Here is a 21066-nt window from a genome sequence, read left to right as displayed (position 1 = left end):
TAAAAAGTCATCTATCACAGAGGAAATTGCAAAAATAAAACAAAATGAAGAGGCATGGACTCTGAGATTCTTTTCAACTATAAATCTTTGACCCTATGACCCAAAAACATAATACTGAAAATTTAACTGAACTTTCATTTGGAAACCACAAGAGGGCAGCTCTGCTATAATTTTATCAGTCAAAATCCATGGTAGTATTATTGATCTATTCCTACAAAATTATAATCTGCTAAATTCCCCCAAAATGAAAAGGGTAGAAAATGGCTAAGAAGCAGAAACTTGGCAACGGACACCTGAAATTTTTCAAAAGCCAAAAAAAAAAAAAAGGTAACATGATACATTAGATGAAACTAAAATTGGTGTCAAACTTTTTTTTTTAAGCAGGAAACTAAAAGTGGCTATATAAATAAATATCATTACCACTTTTTGGTCAATAAATTAGTATAACACCCAAGAGGTCAGTGGAGAGGCAAATGGTGGGTGTGGAACACAGGTGGGTTAAGCAACAAATAACAAATAATGAACTTCAAAGAACTGGAAAAAAATATGACAGGGTCATTTTATACCATTTTATATCATTTTTTGTAATTTCAATAAGACCCAGAGCCTGAACTAATCAAACAGAGGAAGAGTCTGGACCTAACAGCTTCTTTGTTCTCTGAGTTTACCCAGAAAATGCCCCTTCTTCTGTCAACAAGCCAAGATGGAGCTGATTTAAGCCTCTGTCCATGGCTGTTAAGGGTGAAAACCTTGACTCCTGACACTATCTTGAATTATGTGACTTTTTCTTATTTTAATATTTTATGGGCATATACTATGTTATGGAATGTTAATGGTAAATTAAACACAGAGATCCTAGGTTGTAATTCCAATTGACACTTTGTCAACTATCCTGACTTACTGTATTTACAACCTATTCCATTAAGAAAAATCCTTGTCTTGAATTATAGTTAAACATACATGGGGATCACAAAAGTGAAGTAATACAGACACGCTGAATTGTGACTGTTCTAAAAATGTATATAAGCTTTCTCACTTCTTTGTTCAGGCAGACTTTTGTCTGACTCCATGCATTCATGTCTGCTATGCTTAAGGAAATAAATAGATAATATGAATTTTTCTATCACCTATCTCTGTTTGCCTCCTTTAACCAAACTTTCAGGTTAACATATGTCAGTAAGGTATGAGTGAAAATTGGGATAACATGTGGACAACCCAAGAGCTCCACTGGCATCTTTTCCATGTCAAGAAAAATTGAGGAAGAGATCTTCATATAAGATAAAACAATAAGTTACCTTGAAAGTCAACTACAATTAGAGCCACTATATACTACCACTGCCTCTCCTGAACTAAGCATAAAAACAAGAGATGAGATACAAAACCAATTTTCAGTAGAATTCATGTGACTAGGTCACTCAGTAATTTGGATTTGATTCTCAAGAGAACTGAAATTCTGACTGCTTCAAAACTACACAAAATAGGTTACTAACCATTTAATCAATATTTATTGTGTACTTGGTGATTTTTGTGTACCCATAAGGGATTTTGCTTACTGTTACGGAGGACAAATAAAAAACGAGACTGTTTCCTACCTCTTAAAGGCTTAGTAATCTATGAGGGAGGAAATGAACTAGGCAATGTAAGTTTTATAATGTCTAATAGGTATGCAGAAGAAAAGATAAAATTCTGACTGTCTTCATACTGAAGACTTCATGGAAGATTTGGCAACTGAGCTAAGCTTTGAAATTTGTCTAGGTTGAAATGGGAGAAGAGACCAGGACAAGGAAAGAGACACAAGCAGAAAAAGGAAAGATTTGACCTTAGAGAACAGCAAGTAATTCCATTTGACTGTAGAGAATACAGATAGAGAAGAAAGTAAGACCCCTAGGGCCTGGTTTTTTCAATTGTATTTATTTGGCAACAAATGTACCTACACTGGTCTCCTAAAGTAATCAAACATTTGCATATCTTTGTGTCTTATACCTGTACCACTATACATATATGAAAAAAGAAGCAGAAAATTGATGGTACTTTTTAGTGTCAATAAGCTTCTTGAGAACAAAGACTTCACCTCTGTGTCCTCCATAGGACACAAAAGACTACCCTGACCTTGTAGTATTCAACAGTCACCTAAATAATGAGTTGGTTGAAGGAATGAGCTGTATTAAAATGTTCTATTAGAGACCCACAAGCCTTTGGTCCTAGCTAGCATTTCTGAAAATGCTAAGGATAAGGATAAACACATAGAAAGCATTCTTAACAAATGTGCATAAGACACAAAGCTAAATGGATTAGTACAGTCAACAGACTTGAGATTTGAAATTATCCTGAAAAGTCTATCTTGGAAGTAGCCACATGACGGAACCAAGATGGCAGCTGGAAAGCAGGGACTCGTTTACGCTCTCCCCCAAATCCCTCCAAACACCTGTAAAAAATGGCTCTGAACAAATTCTAGAGCTACGGAACCCACGAAATAGCAGAGGGAAGAAGATCTCCAGCCCAGGAGAGCCTGGATGGTTGCTAGGGAGAGACTATCGCACTGTGCTGGGAGCAGAGCGCAGCCCAGCGTGGGCCGCACCAGGACAGACCAGACCAGGAGTCGGCCAGAGCAGGCCTGAGGGCCATCATTGAGCTGTGACAGTTACCAGATTTTTCAACCCACAAACGCCAAAGGCCACAGAGCAGTGAAAGCGGTCAGGCTGCAGCGCTGGGGGTGGCAGAGGTGGTGTGGTGGTGGTGGCAGCAGCAGCAGAAAGCTCCTGCGGCTACTTCCTCAGCTCTAGAGTCAGCTGCTTCCTGAGTCCCTGGTTCACACAGTGGGAGGAATCAAGCAGTGGATCAGAGTGGGAGTGTAAGGAGAGCTTTGCTGGAGCAAAGGCATCTTTGCCCTGCTTGGAACTAGGTTGCAATCCTGGTTGGCAGTTCTTGGGGGAGGAGGAGAGCTGCTGTGGCAGAGCTTGCTGTGTAGTAGTTCTGAAAACAGCAGTGCAGCCCCTAAAGCTTGGGACAAAGCACTCTCTACTCCACAAGCAGTCATACCCTGACAAAAAGCTCTAAGGTCAAGTAGTTGGCTGGGAACATGGCCAGGCAATGAAAAAGGACTCGGACTCAGGCTCAAGAATCTTTTTTTGGTGACAGAGAAGATCAAAACATACAGCCAGAAAAAGTCAATAAAGGCAAAGAACCTATATCAAAAGCCTCCGAGAAAAATACGAATTAGCCTCAGGCCATGGAAGAGCTCAAAAAGGATTTGGAAAAGCAAGTAAGAGAATTAGAGGAAAAATTGGGAAGAGAAATGAGAAGGATGCGAGAAAATCATGAAAAACAAGTTGATGACTTGCTAAAGGAGACCCAAAAAAATACTGAAGAAAACAACACCTTAAAAAATAGACTAATTCAAATGGCAAAAGAGCTCCAAAAGGCCAATGGGGAGAAGAATGCTTTGAAAGGCAGAATTAGCCAAATGTAAAAGGAGCTCCAAAAGACCACTGAAGAAAATAGCACCTTAAAAATTAGAATGGAGCAAGTGGAAGCTAGTGACTTTATGAGAAATCAAGAGATTATAAAACAGAACCAAAGGAATAAAAAAATGGAAGACAATGTGAAATATCTCATTGGAAAAACCATTGACCTGGAGAATAGATCCAGGAGAGATAATTTAAAAATTATTGGACTACCTGAAAGCCATGATCAAAAAAGAGCCTGGACATCATCTTTCAGGAAATTTTCAAGGAAAACTGCCCTGATATTCTAGAACCAGAGGGTAAAATAGAAATTGAAAGAATCCACCAATCACCTCTTGAAAAAGATCCCAAAAAGAAAACTCCTAGGAATATTGTCTCCAAATTCCAGAGTTCCCAGATCAAGAAGAAAGTATTGCAAGCAGCCAGAAAGAAACAATTTGAGTATTGTGGAACAATCAGGATAACACAAGATCTAGCAGCTTCTAAGTTGAGGAATTAAAGGTCTTGGAATATGATAATCCAGAGGTCAAAGGAGCTGGGGATAAAGCCAAGAATCCCCTACCCAGCAAAACTGAGTATAATATTCCAAGGCAAAATATAGACTTTCAATAGAGGACTTTCAAGCTTTCTCAATGAAAAGACCACAGCTGAATAGAAAATCTGACTTTCAAATACAAGAATCAAGAGAAGTATGAAAAGGTAAACAAGAAAGAGAAATCACAGGGGACTTACTAAAGTTGAACTGTTTTGTTTACATTCCTACATGGAAAGATGATGTGTGTAATTCATGAGACCTTTCTCAGTATTAGGGTAGTTGAAGGGAATATACGTATATATAGACAAAGGGCACAGGGTAAGTTGAATATGAAGGGATGGTATCTAAAAAAATAAAACAAAATTAAGGGGTGAAAGAGGACAATATATTGAAAGAGGGAGAAAGGGAAAGATAGAATGAGGTAAATTATCTCACATAAAAGTGGCAAGAAAAAGCAGTTCTGGGGGCAGAGGGGGCAGGTGAGGGGGAATGAGTGAATCTTGCTCTCATCAGATTTGACTTGAGGAAGGAATAACATACACACTCAAGTGGGTATCTTACCCCACAGGAAAGTAGGGGGAAGGGGATAAAAAAGGGGATGATAAAAGGGAGGGTAGGTGGGGGGGAGGAGGTAATCAAAAGCATACACTTTTGAAAAGGGACAGGGTCAAGAGGGACAACATGAGTACTGTGGAAGTGTTTTACATAATGACACATACGTGCCCTATGCTGAATTGCTTGCCTTCTTAGGGAGGGTGGGTGGGGAGGGAAGAGGGGAGATAATTTGGAACTCAAAATTTTAAAAGCAGATGCTCAAAAAAAAAAGCTGTTTTTGCATGCAACTAAGAAATAAGATATACAGGCAGTGGGGCATAGAAATCTATCCTGCCCCACAAGAAAGTAAGGGGAAAGGGGACTGGGAGGAGAGTGGGGTGACAGAAGACTGGAGAATGGGGCAATCAGAATATATGCCATCTTGGAGTGGGGGAGGGTAGAAATGGAGAGAAAATTTGTAACTCAAAATCTTGTGGAAATCAATGCTGAAAACTAAATATGTTAAATAAATAAATTTAAATTAAAAAAATATATTGTATGTCATACAGGATGGATCATTGTGAGGAAAAGACTGGGGAAAATTATGTAAAATGTAAAAAATGCGTAAATAAAAACTTATTTTAAAAAAAAAATTTTAAAGCTTGAGAAACACTGAGTCTGCTTCATAAACCAATGCTATTTTTGCAAATAATAAAATATGGAATTAAAAATGCAAAAAATTGTTATTACATGTAATTAGGAAAAAATATAAAAATAAAAAATAAAGCAGTAAGCTTTCATGAAAATTCTATGGATTTAATGACTAGCTGTTCAAAAAAAAATATTTTATGCAATAGAATGATCTAGAATTCAGTCTATATATCTGTGCATGTGTATTGATCTGACAATGAAACAGGCCTCCCTGGACCTATTTCTCATCTACAATGAATGAACAGAGCAGGCTTCATATCTTTGAGATCACAGGATGAAATGGTTCCTCCTTTCCCTTCCTACCCCACCTTCACACACCATCTGTAAAACCAGCTCAACAGCTCTGTTCAGTTAGCATATGGACACCAGTATATCTTCATATCCCTAAAAAGTCACACCCAAGCCATTTATTTCTACAAGTAATTGCTTTAACAATCTTTATTCTATAAACAAGCATGCCAGAACTGACACTGTGCCAGAGAAAATCATATAGGTTAGTTTTAAACAGAAAAACAGGCAACAATCCATTCAGTCATATTGGAAAGTCTATTACTCATAAGGCTTCTCCATAAAGGAATGAATGAAAAAGTATTTTTTAAGAACTTACAATGTGCTAAGGCGTAAGGGATACAAAGAGAAAAGACAGTCCTTGCTCTCTCCTTCACCTGTACTTGCACAGAGCAGGGCTTTGGTTAGCCCAGATATATAAAGTAAAACCCAGTCTCCACAAAAGAAAGAAGCATATCCTATGGTTAAAGAGTGTTTCCAAGTATATAACCCTTCCAAAAACCATATTCCACCAGTCCCACACAAATTTAATTGTTATAGGTCATTTGAAGAAAAAGGTATTGTGAGGGTCAGCTAGGTGGCACAGTGAGTACAGCACCGGCTCTGGAGTCAGGAGGACCTGAGTTCAAATCCGGCCTCATACACTTGACACACTTACTAGCTGTGTGACCTTGGGCAAGTCACTTAACCCCAATTGCCTTGTCTTCCCCCCTCCAAAAAGAAATGGTATTGTGAATACAAGATCTTAGATTTTCGAACAGTGGAACCAGCTAAGAATACTGGTACTGCCAAGTGACTGGTATTCTCATTTTCTCCTTCCTGGACTTAGCAAGCCTTAGAAATAATCTTAATACAAGAAGGAGATATCAGGGCCATGATAGGTGCTGAACAGATGGGAGTTTCCAAGAATCCCTTTCTGTGCACAGGCAGCAGGAGCCAAAAATTCTCAATAACTTAGTGAGAGAAATTGGACTAAAATTTAACTGAGCCTTTTAAACATTTTTTAAAACCAAGAGACACAAAGGAAGAGAAGTTAAAAGTATAAAAATCCACCAATTGTAAAGCTCTTTATCCGTACAGTGTTAAGAACAAAAATAATTCAGAGAAGAGGAGAATAAAAACTACTTATTGGACACTAGGCTTTATCCTCCCCAAGGTCACTGATTCACTGTATGTCAATGAGCATTTTAAGCTTACTACTGCTTCAGTTTATCAATTTTTAAAACAGGGCTACCGAGGCTTATATAATTAATCCCTTGCAAACATTTAAGATCTCTGGAAGAAGACTGTATATACTTTACGTCTATTCAAAAAAGCATGAAAGAGACTGGTTATGTTTTAATTACCACTCTGTGATGCAGTCTAGTAAATGTTTGGGTTTGCTAGAACCATGGATAGAGAACTACATGCTAAAGAGAGGTCCTTGCAGCAGTTGTTACTCTGCCAGGAAACAAATCAATTACATGTCTATCTCCCATAACAGAAACAAAATAGCACCTCACAGCACCAGAAACCAACAGATCTAGTCCACAGATCAGATCTCATCATCTTTCAAAGGAACCCTGCCCAGAAATAAAACCAGAAGAACATAGTGATCTGTACTTTTACTTCTACTCTGAAAAAAACTGCAACCTCCCCAGAAAGCAAGTTTTGCTTTTGACAAATAACCTTCCTATATAAAAGTCTAGATATCATGTTCTAAAAGCCAGAGAGAGGACTAACAATACTCAAAATCTCAAAAGGTTTCACCAAAAGTGACCAAAACTGGCAAGTTTCAAGAAGTAACTTATTTTAATGTAAGTATTTCCAATGAGAAAATGTATTTAACAAATAAACAATGTTCATCCATACGACTCCTCCCCAACACACACAACTATCCCCCATGACAGAACCATGGGGAACACTACCAAAGCAGAATTATGTATATGTTGCCAGATGCTTTAATCAGCTTTTGCTTAATTGTTTTTTGTCAAAAAAAAAAAAAAAAGATTTAATCTGGAGGAGGGGAGGAGGAAAAATCACTCAAAAAGAAAAAAGTCAGGGCAAGACTTATAAGAAGTATTTTCTTTAAAAAGAGGAAGAAAATATATTTAGCAGAGCTACACCACCCCTCTCCTTAACCAGTCAAGTATTAGGCATGCCTCTTTACTACCAACACAGAAACAAATTTGCATTCATTAAGATGATTAAAAAATTGCCTCTTTCTTCTATTTAAGGCAATTCATCGCTGGCTAAAGACAAAAAGACCTTTGTAGGAAGGAACCTATCAGAGGAAATCTCTTAATTAAATGAGAGGATAAAATAGGGAAGGCATTCCTAAGTAGCTTTAAAGGCTATATGAGGCCAAATACCTGCCAATGAGACAATGTCTACTAAAATAAAATACATCAACAATTTTATGATCTAAAAGACTGGGATGGCAAAGTTCTCAGAGACAATAACAATTCTGATGAGATTATACGCAGTACAAGGTCAACACAGTGGTCTTCCTCTTCATTTAACAATGCATTTTTAATAAAGAGTTCAAAATGACAAGTTATTCTTTCCAAAACTTTCCAGTTGAAGGTGACCCTCCTTCACAGTCTACTAACTGGTAGTGAAGCTTATAAGATCCCACCCAATTTATGAGTCCTGCTTACCAAGTGCTCTTGCAACTGCCAGGAAGGGGATCTGGTCAATAACTGTACTCCTCCGAACAGGACCATTGTGAGTAAGTCGAGGTCGTTTCCAAACAACACGGTTAACCCCAGATTTGTTGATCACACTAAATAAACAAAATAGTAAAGCAAAGGTGACTAAAGTAATATAAATAAGCTAGTTTAACTTTTTTTTCCTCTTTCACTAGTTTTACTAGGACAGTTAATATAAACTTAAGACTGAAAATGCCTTCACCAAAATAAATATTTGAGTACCCATTCCAAGTAAAAATCGAGACATCATAGGGGACAGAAAAAGGATCTAATCCATATTCTAAAGAAGGCTACAAGAACAATTAAACAATATAAAAATTAAGGAGTAGTAGGCCAAGACTAAGACATTTAGACTCCATTATGCATACAGCCAGGAGCTACTAACTCCATGCAAACATGACAGTAATATAATCAAACATTACTTTAAGATTAACCTGGTGATGATGTGTGAATGAATTAAAGAGGCACAAGAGCTGAATACAGAAAGTTATATAAGTAGTCCAAGAATAAGGTGAAAAGAACCTGAATGAAGAACCTGACAACAGGAAAAGAGAAAGGGACATAATGAGATATCAGGAATACATACGAGGAAGAGATGTCAAAGTTTATAACTCCAATATTTTGATCCTATGTGATAAGAAGATGTATGGTTCCATTAGCAAAAAAAAGTTATTTCTAGGATAGAGGGATTTCCATTTTAATTATATTGAGTTTGAAGTAATAATGGGACATTTTTTTCACTTAGATGTCTAGCAGGCAATTAGAAATGGAAAACTGTACTTTCTTCATGGACAAATCAGCACTGAAAATAATCTATAGACATACACATATATGTATACGTATATATGTGTGTACACACACACACACACACACACACACACACGGAGGTGAAAAACATAAAGGTGTTAAATGAAGGCAAGGGACTGAGTGCATGAGAATCCAGTGACCAAAGACTGAACTTAACCATTGTCCAGATTTAGAAAGGAAAGGAATAAAATCTAAGAAACAGAGGCATAACCAGGTGAATGTTAGTATCATGAAGGCCAAGTAAACAGTATTTCAAAAAGGAAGGAGTAGCACATTATGAAAACTGAAGCAGTTCAAAGAGACTGAGGACTAAAAATGGCAACTAAATGTGACAATTATAAGATGCATCCTTCAAGAGTATAGTTCTACAACTGCAGTACAAAGTTAAGAGTAGAATCCAGATTTCAATGAGTTACTGGGAGAGAGAAGTAAAGAATGCAGCAACAGATGTGGACAATTCATTCTAAAAGAATGGAAGGAAGAGGAGACACAGGACAATATAGAACAACAGATTAAATCTTTTTCCAATATGAAAAATACCTATTTTTAATTTTATTCTGAACTTAGAAAAAGAGATCTGTTGACAGGAAATTGCAAATCTATTATGTACAGCTTGCTTTTATAAGTATAAAATAATTTCAACATGTAATTTTCAAGGTTGTCCTATCTGTTTCTTTCTGGTCTGCCTTTTCTCTTCTATTCATTTTTTTTAAAGTATCAATGACTGTCTGTTCTTTCCTTTTATTTTGTGGGGAGAGGGAGCAACCCCAACACTACACCCTCCTCCTAGCTTCCCTCAACCCATGGGGGTGGGGGAGAAAAATTATGTAACAAATATGGGTAGCCAAGCAAAAAAAAATTTCCCACATTGGTTATATCCATAAATGTACAACTCGTTCAGCATCTTGAATCCATTAACCCTCTACTAGGAAAGAGGCAACATGCTTTATCTTTGTTCCTCCATTTGGAGTTTATCTTGATATACAGTGTGAGATATTGGTATTTACCTGATTTTTGCCAAACTGCTTTCTAGTTTTCCCCAAAGTTTTTGTTAAATAGTAAATCCTTACCAACCACAGCAATCGGGGTATCTTTAGATTTATCAAAACATATGGTACAGCATTTCCTTCTGTATGTTGTGTACCTGACCTATTCCAATGATCAACCTCTCTATTTTCTAACTAGTATCAAACAGTTTTAATGATTACTATGAATTTTTTGAAGGCAAAGAACATGGAGACAAGCAATGAATCAAAGTTCCATAAAAGTTAGACAAAAAGGTTCAAGAGTTAATCCTGACAAGAAAAATGTCTTTTTTTTTTGAAGAGGGAGGAAATAACACTGGTTTAGTTTAAGAACTGGATAAAAAAAAAATCTGGCTTTGCTACACATTGCCTCTGTGTCCTTGTTACTTCATTTCTTTGGGGCTCAATTTTCTCATGTTTAAAATGAGAGTGGGACTAAATTATCCCTAAAAGTCTGTACTAGGTCTAAATCTGTAAGCAGTCCAATTATATGATCCTATGGAAGGAAAAAGAGAGAGTAAAATAAGAATAAAGATGGCATGCTGAATGGCTTTAATCTATCTATAAAGGTGGTCTGCTATAAATCTAGGAGTAAAGAAGGGCAGAGACCAGGGAGTCTATGGGTTTTCTGAGATTTGGAAGGTTTTGTAAGCATTCTTATAGAACAGAAATACAAGATTGAGATCTATAGGTATTGCATTAACTTGTCTAATACTCAATTTTAACAAATGACTCTGCTTATAAGGTTGGAGCACAGAATGCTTTAAAGATGTCATGATCTCAAAGGCAGAGTCATCTCTCTGCCATTGTTACTTCCATGTCAGTTTCCTTATCAGCAAATTAGACTTTGGATCTACCAGTAATTTGACTAAATTTAACAAATATTTGAGTTATAAATCTCAGTTCTAGCACTTAAGAAGCTTACATTCTACAGGGACAGAAGGATAAGACAAACACACAACAAATTACACAAGGCATGCAATTATGGGACCAAAGGAGAACGTTCAAGCAAAGTGCTCTAGAACAATTTGAAAAGGAAGAGATCACTTTCAGATTGGTGAAGCAGGAGATCAAGAAAAGCTATAAGAAAGAAAAGGCACCAGAGCTGAGTCTTGAAGAAAAAAAAAAAAAAGAATTCTGAAAGGCAGAGAAGAAACAGAAGTATGTTTTAGGTATGGAGGAAGGCCTGAGGGATTAATAGAGAACAAATGCAAGAAATATAGTAGTGGTAGAGACAAGACTCTTATACATACTTGAGTTTTGTGCATACACTCTCCAAAACAAGTTAGGTATACTCCAAAGATAAAGATACTAAATTAATTCACCACTCCCACATTAGCTAAATCAACAGCCACTCTTGGTTCTAAATACAACCAAACAATCATTGCTAAAATATTATCTCCCTCCTAGAATCCAAAAGACATTTGAGTCTGTCAGCTTGGAAATAGCCCCTGAAATATTTATCAAGTTATGTGAGCAAAGCAATTAGAAGTACATTCCTGGGAAGCTAGGTGGTGCAGTGAGTAGAGCACCAGACCTGGAGTCAGGAGGACCTGAGATCCTATTAGTAAGTCCTTTCAAAAACATTTCTCTACAACTAGATGACAATTCTTAAGACTTATCATCAGGAACTTTGTCCATCCAAACTCAAAAAGAAAAGGGGGAAGGAAGAAGCTATCCATCAAGAAAGTATAAAAGTATGAAACTCAGGTAACCTACCAATATATTTAATTGCATCAAAAACTTGGATCTTTTGGGCTGCAAAAAAGACATAGGAGAATACCAACATGAGATCCTCACAAGGAATATAAAATAACCAAAAGGCTTTACAGCATTATTTTTTAAAATATCAAAATTTTTGAAACAAAGATTTAAAACAATCTCAATGAAATATATTTAAATATATTCTCATGTTATTACTTATACTCCCTGCTTCTAGCTGATCTTACATTTCAGCTTAGAAAACTGGGCTCTGTAAACTTTTTTAAAAATATATTGATATCAAATACAGTCAACATATATATGATGATATATAACTGATTTCCTTTATAATCCTTTATGCATTTTAAAACAGTATTATTTTGAGGTATCCTTGGGCTTTACCAAAATGCCAAAGGGATATGTGACATAGAAAAGTTAAAAACCCTTAGTTTAAACTATGAAACTATCGTAATAAAATTAATTTGTTTCAAGTCTCAAAAATATCTACTTTTAGAAATGCAGTTGGCAGGGACAGAAGAAAAGAAAGCAATAACAACATAATCTGGCTTCAGCAAGCAAGAGAAAAAGTATCTGAAGGTTAGTTTTAGCTCAACCCTCCCCTCCAACTTCAACTGAACCCTGCTGTAATTCTGGAACCCCAATCACAAAGACTATCATGCGGCCTTTAACAATGACTTGAGGGAGTGGGAGTAATGATTCTTAACTGAAAGACTTTCAGGCTGGTATTATTATTTGCTAGTCTACTGAAATGCCAATGGTAGAAAGGAAAAGAAATATTCAATTTCTAGGGCAAATAAAAAAGGAAAATGGACAAATATAAGCATTATAATCTTAAACCAGAGAGACGTGATGAAAGGCTAAAAATGAAGACAACACAAGAAAAAAATGAAAAAAAAAATGTCCAAAAATAATGGAACCACCATGTTTGGACTCTAATATCACAGAAAAAATGACACTTAAAAGAAAATACAGATGGAAAAACAAGGTGGAATAGACTAAGTGTATATACAGAAAAAAATCCATGCCAGAGGCAAAACAAATATAAGACCACTGAGGAAAAAAAATACGCAAGGTCTCCAAAGATGATGAAGACAGCAAAAGTTTAAAAAAATTCTTGGACCTTGTTAATACCAAAAAAAAAAAAAGTCCAAGTGAACATCAAAAACTACAGACTTATCTAGCTATTTTTCCAACTATATCTTTATGAGTGATCCATCAATACACAAATCAAGGGCACACTCAATTAAGCTATTAGTAAGGAGCAAGGCAGGCTTTCCATTCAACAAGGAACCAAATTTCCCCATTTTGCAATTGACTGAAAGGTGTTGAGAACATAACCACTATGCATATATTGTTGTTGGTTATACACTTACACACACACACACGTACGTACATATATATGTGTACGTGTGTACGTTAGAACAAATGCCACCTTATGTGTTCTTTTTTAACAAAACGTTTCCCTTCATATATCAACATCATTCAGGATTCCTTAGAAAATGTAACAGAAATAACATTCAGTGATCTCCTGATAATAAACATCAAGTAAAAGACATAAAACAGGGAGGTATTTTTCTTTCACTGAAGGTTATTTGCCACTGTGATGGAAGAGAAATAGCAGAGTCCAATTTGAAGAAGGCCTCCCTGTGGATGATGAGCTCTGTCAGATGCTGAGGTCTGTAGATAACATTGTGCTGATTGTATCTTGAGCCAAGACACTTTAAAGGCTCCTGGAACAGAGCACCATAATCACTCAAAGGAGTTTGGCCTGTCCCTCTACACGGGACAGGGTTAAGTGAACAAGAAAAGTCAAAAGCCCAGATTTCATCATGCATCTGGATACCCTAAAGAGCTTTTCCAGTAGTATATCTGAAACAGGAAATAAAGGTAGCCAACAAGCTGGGCTAAAAGTTGAAAAGCAGAGCAGCCTGGATTGTTTTCAGGAGATTTCAGAGCCTAAACTTCCCATGAAAGTAAAAGCCCATTTTTCCAACACTAACTTTTTCCAAGTGGCAGCAAGATACAGAAAACCATGACCTATGAAAAACTAAGTATAAATACCACACAGAGGGCAATGGAGAAGCATATGGTAGGTGTAACTAGGATGCAATATATAAGTAGGAACCACAAAGAACAAGAATAAAAGATATCTCAAGGGATGACAGGAAAAGATGGTGGTCATGTGGCATGAGGGAATCACAGACAACCAGAGAATTCCTCTGATATGATAATGATATTGTTATAGCTAACATTTATATAGCACTTACTGGGTGCCCAGAACTGTGCTAAGTGTTTACAATTGTTACCTCATTTGATTCTTACAACAACCCTGGGAAGTTTCCTCATTTTACAAATGAGGAAACTGAAGTAAAACAAAGGTTAAGTGATTAAATGCCCAGGATTACACAGCTAGTGTGTCTGAAGTCAGATTTGAATGGAGGTCTTCCTGACTCTGGGCCTGGCACTATTTCCACTGCACCACAATGTGGGGAAGAAAGTGAGGAATGCCTCTAACTTTATGATTGCTGCTTTATAATACAATTTAAGATCTGGTGTGGCTAGGCCACCTTCCCTAGCATATCTTTTTCATTAACTCCCTTGATATTTTGGGCCTTTTGTCATTGCAGATGAATTTTGATATTATTTTTTCTAGCTCTATAAAATAATTTTTTTGGTAGTTTGATTGGTATAGCACTGAATAAGCAAATTAATTTAGGTTGAATTGTCATTTTTATTATATTAGCTCAGCCCACCCACGAGCAACTGATGTTTTTCCAATTATTTAGATCTGACTTTATTTGTGTGAAGTGTTTTGTAATTTTGTTCATATAGTTTCTGGGTTTGTTTTGGCAGGTAGATTCCCAAATATTTTATAATATCTATAGTACGCCTCTAACTTTAGTAAAAGAAAAATGTGCTAAGGATTTTGATATGCACACACATCCTTAATATAACTAAGGCAATAGAAATTGTTTCCTTACTATAAGGTAAGACAGAAAAAGAAAAAAAAAACTTAACAATACACTACCTCCCACCAAGTCCTTCAATCCTTTCTCTTTCTTTAGGAAGTTCAGGTTTGTGGTCCTGTGTCACTTCCACAGCTCTGACAAAATCATCCTTTGGGTCATCCTGAACTCCGAGGACCACTCCCGAGTCTCCCACATGAGCTACATACATCTTTGTGCCTCGGATGATAACTACGCTTGCAGTTGTGCCCGATGTGCTGGGGAGGCCGGTCATAGTCTTAGGCCATTCTGCTGTAATGAGAAATAAAAATGTAGGTTTTATTCTTGTATATTTCAAAACAAACTTAACCAAAAATATTAGCAGATACAGTACTACCACCATGTTAAAATTTAATCACAACAGATATAACTTCCACAAAGCAAAGAAATTTAAGGAAATGTCAAATGTATTCAAATGACACATGTTAATACTGATCATATTCGTTAAGTATTTATCAAAAATGTTTATTAGTTCAATCCTCAATCCTATCTCAAAATAAAACTACTCAATTTTATTTCTACTACTTGTGCATAATTCTTTTGGTTTTAGATTATATTTTTATATTTAGAGGCTAGTGTATTTTAAACTGTATGTTAAACTACTTCTGACAGCTGAACAGATCATTTATTGTTTCCTATTCAATGTTAACTCTAGAGAAAGCTGATTTATTAAACATCTACCACCTATAAGATGAGCCACAAACTTAAATACAAAGGAAAAATCAGAGAAGTGAAGAAATGATGCCATAGGATGCCACACTACAATCCCAAATACAAAGGCTTGACTATTTTAAAATTCCACAGGGAATTAAAGGAACCTAAATGTTCACAATGTCTTGACTGCATAAAGTTGGACCCATTAATAATGTAAGTAAAAAGAATTTCAACCAACAACTTTGATGGAGTTTATTAGGTGATTAGAGAATATGTAGAAAGAAAAAACATGACAGTTGTCTTTAAAAATCATATTCCTCCAAACATTCTGAAAAAAGACACAAGATACCTAAGAAGGTTCCCTAGAATGTTAAATCTAACAAGGTAATAAAAACCCTGAGAAATACTGATAAACCCTACATTTTTACATACACTGCCCAACAGAGACAAGTCTACCTTTCATATTTGTCTTTCCATTTGTCTCCTCCTTTCTCTTGCCCAGAATTTATTTATCTAATCACCAGGAGCTACAGATGTTCAACTAAATTACAGAGACACTTATAAAACAAATAAACTTAAAAGACTTTAAAAGATTTAAAGTTAAGGATTCTAACATGCTTTGCCTTTTACAAAAAGACATTAGAAGGAGCTTGTTCACTTGATCCAACTTATTTACAATTTTAAAAATATAATCACATAAAATTAATGTATAGATACATTCTCACAAACTTAAAACATCATCAAAGGAGAGTATAAATCAAGGGAAAAATTACAGATTAGGCAGCAGATATATAAACCACACCAGTGTTTGCCAACTTCTCTTTCACACTAAAGCCTAAGTCTTAACAGTACACAACCTGTTAACTTGAGTACGTGCTCTGTCACTAACTAGCTTTGTGACCTTCAACAAATCATTTTAACTTCTCTGAGTCTCAGTTCCCTCCACTATAAAATGAATTGACGAGAAGGAGAAGGACTGAATTAGATTAAGACTAAGGTTCTTTCCAGCTCTGAGTCTGAGGTCAAAAAAGATTTCCTCTCCTTATCACTTTTATCATGCTCCTAAATTAGGTCCACCAATAGATACTACAGCATTAATTATTAATAAAACTTCTCTAAACTAAATAATATAATATTCATTTTCCTCTAAAGGTTTATCATGATATAGTTATATAACACAAAGCCTATCTGAAATAAAAGTCATATAAACGACAGAAGTTGGATATTATTCTCCTAGATTCCCCACTCCATCTTCTTTGAAAGTATACTGGACAGGGAAAAAAAAAGCAGTGCATCTTTTCTTTCTTGGGGGGATGGGAGGGCCTCAAAGAGAGGCAATTGGAGTTAAGTGACTTGTCCATGGTCACAGAGGTACTATGTGTCTGAGGCTCCATTTGAAGTCAGTTCCTCCAGAATTCAGGGCTGGTCCTCTATTCACTGCATGATCTAGCCATCCCTGGATCTTTCAAAATTATATCAATTGCAGATAAAACATGCTTTCCAAGAAAGCAAAGAATTATGAAATGCTGCTCATATAAGTAGAAGCCGAAATTAATTAAGCAATAACAGATTTCTAACATATGGACAAGAAGGGAGGGGATTAAAAGGAAAAGGCTTATTAATAAGCAATAGAAAGAAAAAGATATGTTGGTATTTAGTCATAATACATCCATTGTAAATTCCATAATATCCCGTTCCCTCAACCTGTAAACAAAGTCATTTTCCCTTTCTTTTGGATAAACTTAATTTCTCCTTTCACCCACAGGAGGAATGATAGGGGAGCCTGGGAGAAAAATTTTGCCATTAGTCACACTAAACCATGAAGTTAAGTTCTCAGAAGTACAACTAGACAAATCTCTTAAGGAACATGTGATACAATGGGTTTATACATCAAGAAAGGTGTCGATAAAACTTATCTGTAGCAACACTATTTTGTAATTTTAAAATTGGGAACAAACTGTATGCCCAGTGGCTAAACAAACTTTAAGATATAAATATAACAAAAGTATCACTGGACCTTGCAGAGCAAAAGCAAACCCAAGGATATACTGACATAATATGAAAGATCAAAGTAGAAGCAAAAAATTAAAAAGGCTACAATTATGTAAATGATAAAATTTAAATGGCAACAAAACTCTAGCCAAAAACACTAGGCAACACTGACACTAACTCAGAAAACATACACCAGTCCTCTCTTCTAACAAAAAGAAACCTAATAAAGAATAAGATTGCATGTACCCTCCATCCAAATCACATGTGCTATTTTACTAAACTATTCTCACAACCTTATGCTGTGAAGGATTCTACTGTATCTGGAATTTATATGATTGCTGGAAACCATTTTATTTATTAAATGTTCTCTCTCAAGAAACTAAGTAGGAGTCTTCTAGTATTATGTGTTAAATACACCTCTTTTAGTGTCAAGTCTTTGATACTTTCTTGTGTACTTTGCTCTAAAAGAAATTTAAAGAACACAACCATTTAGGTGAATGAGGCTTACTTTAACCAAGGTTGGGGATAGAAGCCTGTAGTTTGTGGTACAAAACAATACTTTGCCTTATTCATCCCAAAAGAGCCTAGAAGCATTTATGAATAACTTAAAAACTGTAAGGAAGAAAATCTCTCTTCTAGAAACACAAATTTAAAAAGAAAGGCCTACTCCACAATTTATAAAAATAATAGAAATCATGTTTCTAAGCAAATTGGTTGAGTCAATAACTAGAAGATTGCTGGGGGGATATGTTTTTATTTAAATACTAATTTGGGGGCAGGTAGGTGGTGCAGTGAGTAGAGCACTGGCCCTAGAGTCAGGAGGACCTGAGTTCAAATCCAGCCTCAGGCACTTGACGGTTACTAGCTGTGTGACCTTGGACAAGTCGTTTAACCCTAATTGCCCTGCCTTCCCCCCTCCAAAAAAAAAAAGTAAGTAAATAAATAAATACTAAATTTGCCATAATTCCACTTATAACAAAGTGTTTTAAGTGTATACATTAATACTAAATAATGCCTTATGTCTCAGCCCCCTGCACTTTGTTATAACTGCGTACAAAAGACACAACTCTTGTGTCATACTTCTAGAATCTACTGTACGGCTTTCAGCTCCTTTCTTCATACTCAAAAACAAAACACATGTATAATGGAGCCTCTGGGATTGGTGAGGAAATAGCTCTTTCAACAGCTGACTGGCTGGTATATACCTCAATCAAACAACTCTGGGCAGAAAGCCAGGCAGTTAGAAGACTGACTTTGGGAGGAGTCTCGTTCACAGGCACAACTTGCTATACCAGCGTTTTTAAAAATATCTCATATTTGGCTAATTAAGTATGCTACTACAGAAACATTAAAAAGCTCTGAAAAGCACAAACCTAATAGGGATTTTTTTTAATCTTACACTGATTTAAGACATATGTGCAGAAATTATTAAGCAGTTAAGTTCCCCTGACCTTACAGTTTGAGTTTGTTTTGCAGAAGCTTTCCACTATGTGGAAACTCCCTCCCTCCTCTCCACCCCCATCCTAGGTCACGGCCTATTAGAGAGATGCCAAAGGTTCATTGGGTGAGTCTATTGTCTTACAGCTGGTATCAAGAGGCAGGATCTGAACGTAGGTCTTCCAAACCAAGTCCAAATTTCTATTCACTAAGCCTCCTGGCCTTTCTTGCATTATGGAACAGGCGCTAAAAATTACTCACCAAAGTAACCTCAATTATATGCTCCTTTTGCCAGCTGCTGTCGCTTATATTCCAAAACCAAAATTTTTGCAAGCATTTTCTTAAAAGACCTAATCGGATCTATTTCAGTTATATTGTTATTACTCAATTTATCTGGACTGTAATTCTTAAAACTAAGAATTCCTAAAGGAACACTAGGCAGCAACTGGTAATGGTATTCAAAACATTCTGTAGTCCTTTATGACAGAATTTCCTCACATTCTCTTAGTTCTTTAAGAATTAGGGATGTTTAACCTGGAAGGGGATTAGAGAGTGTTATAATAGCTGTCTTACAGAGGGCTGAAGTAATGTCAAATCAATGGAGTCAGACTTTGTTTTGCCTGGGTCCCAAGGGGAAGAACTAGGAGCTAAATAAAAAGACTCTAAGCTGCAAACAGGCAAATTTAGATTCCAGGAACGGAAAAGCTTCCTAACACTTGGAGCTACTATTCAAAAACCGAGAGTGCTGCCTCTGGAGGTCTTCGAGAAAAGACCTGCTGGGCCGCTCGTCGGGCAAGCCGCGGGGAGAATTCTTTTTCGTAGACGTACTGGGTCTAGATGGCCTCTGAGGTTCCAAGTCTGTGATGTGCGAGCACCCCATTCTACAATTCTGAATCCTACCCTGCATATCCACCCCCATTCCCGAATGTCAAGAACTGTTTTACAGAACGCACACCGAGTGTGGACGAGGGGCGAAGACCGCGGCGCACCCAGCCCTGCTGAGAGCAGCAAGCAAAGGGAGGGATGGGGACACATTCAATTGAAACATGTCCGCATCAGGGACTCGGGGAGGCGGGAAGAGAAGGCGGGATGATCCGGTCGTTTCATCTTTCGACCAGAACTTGGCGCCCGGTTTTAAACGGTCTGTTGCCGCTGGGGGAAGCGGGGGATGCTCGGGGGGGCGGGGAAGGCGCGGTGCTCGGGACCCTCTGAGAATGGGTGGGGGGTGCAAGCGAGAGGAATCAGGCTGCAGCGGGGAAGGCGGGAAGGCAACCCGCGCGGGATGGGGGAGTGGAGGTGGCGGCCACGGTCACGGTCACTCACCCAGTTTCTTCCACATGGCCAGGTGACAGGCAAGGAAGCCCTTACGGATGGCGGCGCACACTTCGGCCGGCTCTGCCGAGCCGAATCCTTTCTGCTTCTTGATGAAGCCCCACAGGTGCTCCCGGGCGAACTGTGCGGCCTCTCGCCCGCCGTGACCGTCGCACACTGCGAAGAAGGCCACTGAGGAGCGGCGGCGGCGCCGCGGGTAGCCGCGGCCCGAGGCCGGCGACGAGGCCCTGGCGCCGCCCGCAGGCTCGCGAGTTCCTTCCCGGGGCGCCGCCGAGGGGCCCTCGCCCCCGGGGCCCGTCTCGTCCCCGGGGAGCGGGGGCGACGACCCCAGCGAGAGCTCGTCCTCTGCCGGCGGCTCTGGCTCCACCACGATCTGGGTCACGTCCTCCATGTACTTCCTCCCGCCTTGGTCGGAGAAGACGCTCACCCCGAGCGTGTAGAGTCCCGCCATGGCCGGATGGCCAGGACCCTCCAGACCTCACACAGCCCGCCCGCCGAGCCCGGCCGCGCGAGGTCCAGGTTGCGCGCTCGCCGGCAGCCAACTATTGTTTATCTTCGACGACGGAGAGCGGGGGGAGGGGAAAGAGCGGAGAGGAGGAGGCGGGGGAGGGGGCGGGCCCCGAGCAGGGCTGGGGAGGAAGGGGAGGGGGATAGGGCGCGGGGTCGGGACTTGTCCGCGCCAGCTGAACGTTTAGCTGAGGTAACAACGATCCCCCGGCGCGGCTCCGGGTCTGCGCCTGCGCAACGCCCCTCTGGCCACCTCGCCCCGCCCTCTCCACCCTACTTACTCATATCCGTCATTCCCCTCTGCTGTCGTCACTCTCCACTCTAGGTCTCTTCCTCGACTTCGGGCCAATCCCAAACCAAGGC

The 21066-nt window shown here is 38.3% G+C and overlaps 1 protein-coding gene across 1 annotated transcript in view; it reads right to left on the bottom strand.

Annotated features, from left to right (window-relative positions):
* PPM1D (protein phosphatase, Mg2+/Mn2+ dependent 1D) overlaps positions 1–20741 on the bottom strand; it is a 41476-nt gene extending 20735 nt beyond the window's left edge. The window contains exons 1-3 of the mRNA XM_036757218.1: positions 20188–20741; positions 14805–15033; positions 8172–8296 (exon numbers count right to left, since the gene is read on the bottom strand). Of these exons, the coding sequence (XP_036613113.1) occupies positions 8172–8296; positions 14805–15033; positions 20188–20647 (814 nt within the window). The 5' untranslated portion in view covers positions 20648–20741. The remainder of the gene's footprint in view (positions 1–8171; positions 8297–14804; positions 15034–20187) is intronic.
* Between the last annotated feature and the right edge of the window lie 325 nt (positions 20742–21066).

The sequence above is a fragment of the Trichosurus vulpecula genome, chromosome 4, assembly GCF_011100635.1.
Source record: "Trichosurus vulpecula isolate mTriVul1 chromosome 4, mTriVul1.pri, whole genome shotgun sequence".
In the NCBI taxonomy this organism is placed as follows: domain Eukaryota; kingdom Metazoa; phylum Chordata; class Mammalia; order Diprotodontia; family Phalangeridae; genus Trichosurus; species Trichosurus vulpecula.
This window is presented reverse-complemented; position numbering and strand designations above follow the sequence as displayed.